This window comes from Dipteris shenzhenensis, chromosome 21 (genome assembly GCF_047967505.1).
Source record: "Dipteris shenzhenensis isolate YYH24624 ecotype China chromosome 21, Dip_SZ_1.0, whole genome shotgun sequence".
In the NCBI taxonomy this organism is placed as follows: domain Eukaryota; kingdom Viridiplantae; phylum Streptophyta; class Polypodiopsida; order Gleicheniales; family Dipteridaceae; genus Dipteris; species Dipteris shenzhenensis.
Genome location: NC_141616.1, coordinates 26,978,404 through 26,986,756, shown reverse-complemented (window position 1 = coordinate 26,986,756; position 8,353 = coordinate 26,978,404). Strand labels below are relative to the sequence as shown.

At 36.3% G+C, this 8,353-nt stretch overlaps 1 protein-coding gene across 1 annotated transcript; it reads right to left on the bottom strand.

The window, feature by feature from the left end:
- Positions 1-801: 801 nt before the first annotated feature.
- Positions 802-2,540, bottom strand: LOC147888700 (uncharacterized). Its single transcript, XM_087392179.1, has 4 exons — positions 2,244-2,540; positions 1,582-2,120; positions 1,020-1,480; positions 802-928 (listed from the first exon to the last, which is right to left on the bottom strand). The coding sequence occupies exons 2-4, from the start codon at positions 1,759-1,761 to the stop codon at positions 802-804; spliced, it is 768 nt and encodes a 255-aa protein (XP_087248305.1). The 5' UTR covers positions 1,762-2,120; positions 2,244-2,540.
- Positions 2,541-8,353: the final 5,813 nt, after the last annotated feature.

Here is an 8,353-nt window from a genome sequence, read left to right as displayed (position 1 = left end):
TCTCTCTCTCTCTCTCTCTCTCTCTCTCTTAAATCAGAGTACGTCTTTTCTCTGCGCGTCTTGGTCTAAGCACATTTTTCTGAGCATGGCCTATATTGTGATTTCGTAGACAATTTTATCATAACATCACACACCATTTATCATAAAACTACCCCAAGAAGATACTATATACATTTCTACCCCACAAAGATGCCGCTAACATCACACACCCTTTAGTCATAAAACTACTCCACAAAGATGCTATATACATTTAATTACATTTCTTTCCAATAGTATGGGCTTATAAGATCCCTTTATTCACAAAACTACTTTTCATGTCTACTTCATTTCAACACCCTCCACCTACATCATCCATCATTCATACTATCATGATAGTGATTTTTCGGATGAAATGATTGCAAGTCACATGGTGAAGGATTTAGGGTGCGAATTTGCATGCATCTATGCCGAAACATTTATTAGTTACATCAAGGAGATACTTTAAGATTCAATTCACCATGATGATCATTTGTACACAACTCATAGTTTTGACATGCAAACCTTAACTAAGATATTACATGATTGTCACATCTCTAGCAAATAGAAAAAGTTTTATAAAACCAACATGCTTGAATATGTGATATTGAGATTAATATTCATGGGTACTCACATGATGTACTAAATAGTTCTTTAATATGAGTACTACATCTCTAGCAAATGAAATAGGTGCAAGACACCACAAAAGTTATGCATGTTCAGTACTAGGGCATCACAAGCAAAATGAATTGCTTGAAGGGAAAAACTCCTGTCAAATCACTAGACTCAATCTTCTTTACTGATGTCATCCACATAGATATTGCAATGATGCCTCCTCTCTCTGATGGGGGCATTGAGTGCAATGTCATTACACATCATCTCAGCCATAGCACCTGCATAAGAAGGCAAAATAAAATAGATCAATCAATATCAATGCCTCATTGATAATAATATTCTCCAACAAATAGGTTTAAAAAGATAAAACAAGAGAGTAGCATACTTACTAGTCATCTGGAAGATTAACAACCATTTCCACATCTTTGGAATCATTTAGAGTCCCATAGTTGCTTAACACATTTCCCTTTCCTTTCTGTCCATCCAAAAATGGTTGCAATATAGAATTGCAAATGTCAGGATCATTCTCAATAGATATGCATGCTCTCCCAGAATGCACGCATGCTTTTTGCATAGAATCAGTCCCAGCACCTAAGTCCACCACATGTCTAGAAATTGGACACAACAACTCCAAGAAGTACAACATCATGCATGGAGCCTTCTCCAATGCACCTCTCCATGGAATACTCTCTCCATGCTTTATAGTATGCTCACTTGTTGGTAAATAATGATGAAACAAACTACTTCCAAAAGCAATGCCCAATTTGGTACCAACCATAGAAGCATTTCCAAGATTACAAACACAAGACATACTAGCCCGATGAAGAAGGCATAAAACCACAACATCCACCTAAAGACAAGAAAAGAATAAAACTTATGCTTAGTACAAGCCATTTCATTATACAAGAGCATAAATTCTTTCAACAAGTCATTGTAAGACAATTGTCTCACCTTATGATCAATACCACCAACTTTGATTATGCAATATGCATCCAAGCATTGCATGTACATTCGATATGCAAACTCCAATCTATTGATCCTAGCATAACGCTCAGCCAAATGAAGAACATGAGGAGCACACATAACTACGATCCAGCCAGAATTGTGGCCGCTACTAGCAAGGAGTAGCATACATGGTCCTCTGCTAATAAATTCCAAGATGGAGATGTGGAATCCTCTACTCCAAGAGCTTCTAGCTGTGTAGGCAGATCAAAAATGACAAAATTTGTAGCCCAAGCAACACTCTTACCGTTTCTTGTTTTTCTTTAACCTCCAAGACCCACAAAGTATTCCTTCATGTCTATATAGGCTTGTGTGAGGTTTGAGACAGACAATTGCTTCCCAAACTCACCAAACCGTGCAATGTGAAGCATCACATGTACCACTCCGATTTAAAGTTAGAGAGGTCAATGGAATGTACAAAAAGCAGATAGACCTATCTTTCCATTTACATCCTTTCAAAATGGGTGTAGATTGCAGTACCTGCACATCTGTATCCACACCACATATGCGGTATTGGAATGTTCTCAAAGAGGCACACCTATCCGATAAGTACTTGGTCAGATAACACACCTAAGGGAATAACAGCTTGAAAAAAGATCAAGAGAACTTACCATTATTAGTACCAGGATCTTTTGGTGGCTACCACCCTTCTTTAGTTCCATACTTGAATCCTTGTCCTTTTTAGTCATCTTCTCAAGTGTTTTTTGAACCTCAATGACTGCATCATCCTCGTGGACTAAATTTGAGCTTGATGAACCCATCTCTCCCTTTTTATGCTGTGTGTACAGCTCTACCTCCTCCTCGATGCAACATCCTTTTTTCATATCGGGCCACCACGGGCAGTTCTTTCTCTCCCACTCAGAGAGCACTTGCTTCCCTTCTTTTTCTATCATGTTTGGAGAGTACATAGAGAATTTTATGTCCTGAATTTTTGTCCATACTCGACATATGGGCAACAATTTTTCAATCTTACCAACAACTTTTAAGGATTGCAAGAATCTACATATAATAAGAGTCTTAGTACAAAAGCGAAATACTTAAGGATGGATTTTTAATTGAAAAGGAAAAAACATGTATTGCTTACCTAAACACTAATCATCAAGATGCCCTCGTCATCTCCATTTGTCCTGTTGCAGTTGTAGCAACAGTAATTGAATCCCTTAGATCTTGATAAAGTTTATGTCTGTTCATTGCTTGTATTTCCCCAAAATACTCTCTCAACGTAGTATTGTGAGGAAGCACAAAGCTAGCTTGTTGACTAGCAACCAAGACCTGAGAGAGTGACCTCTCAAATTCACAAAGCAATTGATCCATCCATGCCTCTTTCACCATCCACTTTATGAATTCTCTATTAGCTTTTAGCATTCCATAACTTGTTCTCAAATTTGAATCTGACCCTAAGATTCTGAGGGTTGCTAGTTGTGTCTCCTTTGAGACTTTTGCAATGGAGACATTATACAACTTTTCCAATGTGACAATGGATGATTTATCATGAAATGGGAGGCTCCACAAGATATTAAACCAATCTTCACCATTTGTTGGTTTGACAATAGACAGAATCTACATATAAACAATACATGCAATCGTCACACTCAACCATATTTTCTAATCATACAATACATGCATATCCCATACCTTGATCATTTTCTAAACAAACATCATATTCACATCCTTTTTTAATATTATGAGTTCTTTCTCAATCTCAAATAACACTTGAACACTTTAAAAAATCAACTTTATGTTAAGAATCATTAAATAAACCATACTTGATCATTTTTCAACCATACTTGAGATTCACATACTTTCGAATACTTTTAAGTGCTTTCTCCATATTAGCAACACTCAAATTTGGCTGAAGTTCCTTTAGCTTTGCCTCATAATCTTGCTTGTATAGTGGCTAAAATATATTCCAAAGAAATGAATGAGTACAATGAATTAGTTAGTTCTAATTCAAAAGACATCCATGACAAATGGTATGAAAGTTACTGCAAATACCATTCTCCCTAGCATCAAAGATGTCAAAGGATACCAAGTACTTGATCCTTTACTGGCTTCATTTGCCCTATGCTTTTCAAGTGTCTTTTTTTCTTCCTTAGAAAAAAGTGATAAGTACTCATTCTCATCACACGAACACATTGTCTTCGTGTTGTACACATAATCCTTGAGATTTATTTTCATAATTGCTGTTTCATTGAGGCTGAAAAATAAAAAATATATAGCTTCAAACATATTGAGAATTGTTCACAAAACCAAAAGCTCGAAAAAAGGTAACACATATAAGCAAGAAACCTCTTCTAACTCGCACTTACAGATTGAACCTTTGAAGAGCAGCTATTAGCTTTATTTCTGTTTCTTTCTCTAGAGTAATAAAACTTGCTAAAACTCGAATATGCCATGCCTTTGATGTCTTGAATTTCTCTTCAATTAGAGACATCCATGCAATAGTACGGTGATTCCCCTCCCACACAAAAAACACCTTTCGAGATAAAAATGACCAATCAGCATCATCAACAATCTGTGCCTCAAATTTTGCATCTACATCCCTCCAAACAAGAATCCCAGATCGTTCAATTTGTTTTTTTTTTCTGAAATTGGGCCTTACATTGACTTATGGCTCTTACATTTTGGGCATTAGGCCTTACATTGGCCTATGGATGCAACAAGGAAAGGTTTTAGTGGAACTCTTTTATTGACTTATGTGCTACTACAACGAAAAGCATAAGTGCAACTCTTTACATATTGACCTGAACCTACCTACCTCCCTCTCTCTCTCTCTCTCTCTCTCTCTCTCTCAAATCCATTTCCAATCCCTCTCATTCGTGTCCCTTTATGGTGAAGTGAGTGTGGAGGCAGAGGTAAGAGAGACAATATTGATTCCTACCACTAGGAAGTAACTCTTACTAGACAGCTGTATAGTAGGCAGGCACATTCTGGAGATATACTAGATAACATAATTTAATAAAATTATTGATCACCTACAACCAGAAGAAGAAGTCAAAAGTTGGGGCAAAAAATGATAAATTGCAATTTATCATCCAAGGTCCTTCTTTTATACTCATAGTCTAGGCTATTTTGAAAAATGAGATATTTTCAATGCATTGCAACGATGCATCATTTTAAAAGTTTTTTAAAATCTACAAGACAAGCCTTCTTCCCCTATGAGGCATGCTCCAATTAATGATTTGAATTTTAATTTCACAAAGTTTGGCAAACCTATTCAAACTCCTTTTTAATACATTTATGTATAAATTTGTTATTTTATTTTTTTGAAATGGTCTTACAAAAAATTTGAGTGGGACTCCTCTCTCTCTCTCTCTCTCTCTCTCTCTCTCTCTCAACCATACATAAATCATCTTACTATGGTTCTTCAATGTGACATTATCATAAATATAACATTCCATTCGCATGTTCCTGTCATCATTTTCCCTTTCTCTCTATAATCCCCTTTCTCTCTCCCCCTCTCACATCCCCCTTCCCTCTCTCATCAGACACATCCCTCAAAATACCCCTTACACTCACACATTGCTTAGAACCAATGATTACCAAAACAAAAGGCGTCGCTAAAAGAATTAGAATATGGTTATGGAGTTTCTCTAAAATGTACATAAGCATTTGTATAAAAGGTTAGTAAAAACACTGAGGAAAGAAAGGACAAAAAGGTGAGGTAGGAGGGTAGTGCATGCTTCAGTTTGTTGTGGGAAGAGATTGTCATGACCCCACTCTAGCTTTCATAGTGACGGCCAAGGGACCCCATTGTGAGTGACGAAGATGGTGGCTTGGAGCTAGAGGTGTGCTTTTCAACGAGCTGGATCTCTAAAGGTCCTGAGAGGAATGGCAGGGGTGAGCCTCTTCTGGTTGCATCCCTTGACAAGAAGGAGACTGCTCAGGTGGGGTAGTCCTCCTATCCAAAAAAGGCTAATTGGCTCTTGTGTGGAGGATTTTGTGACAAGGAGGTGCACATGTCATTGTATGGAGACATGCATAAAGATCACAATTAAGTTGGAGATGTTAGTTGTAAAATCTCTGATATCATAGCAATACGGGTTATGATAATTAATACATAAAGGATCGGAGAGAACAATGAATCTTTTCATATTTTCATCCTTTTCTAAAAGTTGCAAACCATTTCTCCTCTCGTTCTCAAGCTTAGCCCTACAATATGAGTCAAAAAGTTACATTGGACAAGGGAATTCCTAGCTATTGTATTTTTCTCTTATTTTCTACAAAACAAATAAAATAAATTTTAGACAATGCATAGATTCAATTAAACAATATTTTTTAAAAAGATATTTGATTATATACTTACAATTTTTTAAAGAAAGCAATACGAATGGCCTCAAAGACTCAAATGAGCTAGAGATTGAATAATCTACTACTCTTTATTCCAATGATTGTACATTCAATCAAACCATTATCTATTCTTGCATATGTCTTGTGATTGCATACAAAAGGAGAAACATAGAATTATTCATATACATCTTATAGAATGATAAAAACATACATAATATCAAAATTACTTATATATATACTATAAGAACTTACTCTTCAAATAATTGAGACATTTTTACAAGGCTATACTCTAGTTCCTTAACACGATTCAATGCATAAAGAATTAATTTCTTTAATCCCTTGCATTGATCTCTAGACTATGATCTTGATCTCTTTCAATAGTGCCTTTAAAGAAACATCACAACTTTTGCTCTTGCCTTTCAAGAGGATGTTGGTTTCATCCTTTGTCTCCAATTGCTTATGTCCCTTAACTTTGCCTCATTCCACATCCCAAAATTTTCTTCCTATAAATCCTATATATAGGGCTAGATCTGAATGCTGGTTGAAAGGATTGATCATATTGTCTCATGACATCCGAGCACTTTGATTCATAAAAAATCAATCCAATTTCTTTGCAGCATTAGATTCTAAACTATAAACTTACCTTGTCATTTTTCCTCATGATATCAAGGTACTCATTATGAAAGAAATGGATCCTTTGAATAAATGACATACCTTGGGATTAGTCATTATCATTGGTGTGATCCCATAAAAAATAGTGTTTTCCTTTTTGGTCAGGCTTGCATATATCTTGCACATCGCTATTTTGAAATTCTCAGAGTCATAATAATTTGTGCACAATTGCCTCTTGGCAATCACCAAATATAAAATAACTATATGAGTTTGTCTTTGTAAAGTCAAAACTGCTCGTATAGATAAAATGAAGGATCCACCATAACGAGGAAGGGAAACACATCAGCAAATCGATTGATTTTCATTCTTGACCATAAATTGGCCTCATGTAAATGATGTAGCTCTTTGCCTCAAGTGGTATCCTTCTTGTGTCTGGGTCCAGTGTTTGCATCCACAGGAGGCTTGTGGACTTCTTCACCTGAAGCAAAAAGGTTTTGACATCCACTAACTTTGTCTAAGGAATCTCTTCCCTCAAGGCATTCTGTTGAGTTTTGATTATACTTGAAGTTTTCAGGAAACTTAATATCAACCTTCACATCTTTAGAGCTTGGATATGACCCAATCTCTCCCTAGGGCTTTTTCTTCTTCTTTGACCCCTTAGTTTCCCTTACTTAAGACTCTATAATTGTCCTCTTCTTTCCTTCTAGATTTTTAGGCTTCTTGCTTTTAGCTTCAACTGAAACTCCCTTGGAAAAATATAAGGAACCAATTTTGACAATGTTTCTTACTGCCTCCTCTAATTCTGGTTTCAAAGAACTGGGCTTCCTTTTACTAGTCACAATTGATCTCTATAACTGGGATCTACTTCATTGGAGAGTCCACATCCTTAGATACTGAAAAGGTGGCAAAGATCACTTCATTTCATTACAAGTGAGAGGCACAACACTTGTGATTTCTTTCATTGTTTATTAGAATTAAAACCCTAGCTTCAACGTTTTGCAACACCTATTTTCTTCTTTTTTATTTCTTCGAGCTTGCAAGTACATTTGTATGTCATACTCAAAGAGGACTCAAAGTAGGATGAACACTATGCCATTACAAATGTTAAAGATTCATACCTTCAACCATAAAGGATGGAATATCATCATCAGTAAGTCATCAGTGACATCCAATTTGATAACAGGAGTCACCTCAAGCTCCTTGACATCTAATGCCCACCCTCCTGAGCCATCCAACTCATCATCACCTCAATGGTTCCTTCTCCTTCATTCTTCTAGTCACTACCCTTCCAATCTCCACTTTGATTTCAAGGAATTGTAATGCTGGCTTTCTTCTTTTTAATTTCTCTGAGATTTGCCAGTCTATTTGGAGATCATATACAACTGATACCATGATCCTCATATAGGATGAACACTGCATGAAATTAAGAATGTTAAAGATTCATACCTTCAACCATACATAATGTGGTCTCTCTCGGACTGTGGCTAGATTCCACAAATGCAGAGTGGTCACGACTATTACATACAAAAGTAGAGTCCAAATCACTAGCCCTCCCTCTCTTAAGTGTTCTTACATATCCACCCATAGATCCTCCTTCACCTACATTACAAAATTGATAGTGAAAGTACCAACAATGGAAAAAAAGAACAATTTGAGGATATCATAGTAATACACACTAGTAAACTAGTAATAGGCCTCACGTGCTTGTCATCGGATGAAGTAAAGTACCAAATCTTGAAGAAGTTGGGATTCCAAGAATTGATTTTGACCTTTCAAATATGGACTCCCTACATGTGCTATGTACACATGTACCAATCTC

Coding starts and splice junctions, on each gene's coding strand:
- LOC147888700 (XM_087392179.1), bottom strand. CDS start 1,761: ATGCTACTCCTTGCTAGTAGCGGCCACAATTCTGGCTGGATCGTAGTT. Junction 1,481..1,581: donor TTGGTGGTATTGATCATAAG/GTGAGACAATTG, acceptor TCTTGTCTTTAG/GTGGATGTTGTGGTTTTATG. Junction 929..1,019: donor GTTAATCTTCCAGATGACTA/GTAAGTATGCTA, acceptor ATTGATCTATTT/TATTTTGCCTTCTTATGCAG.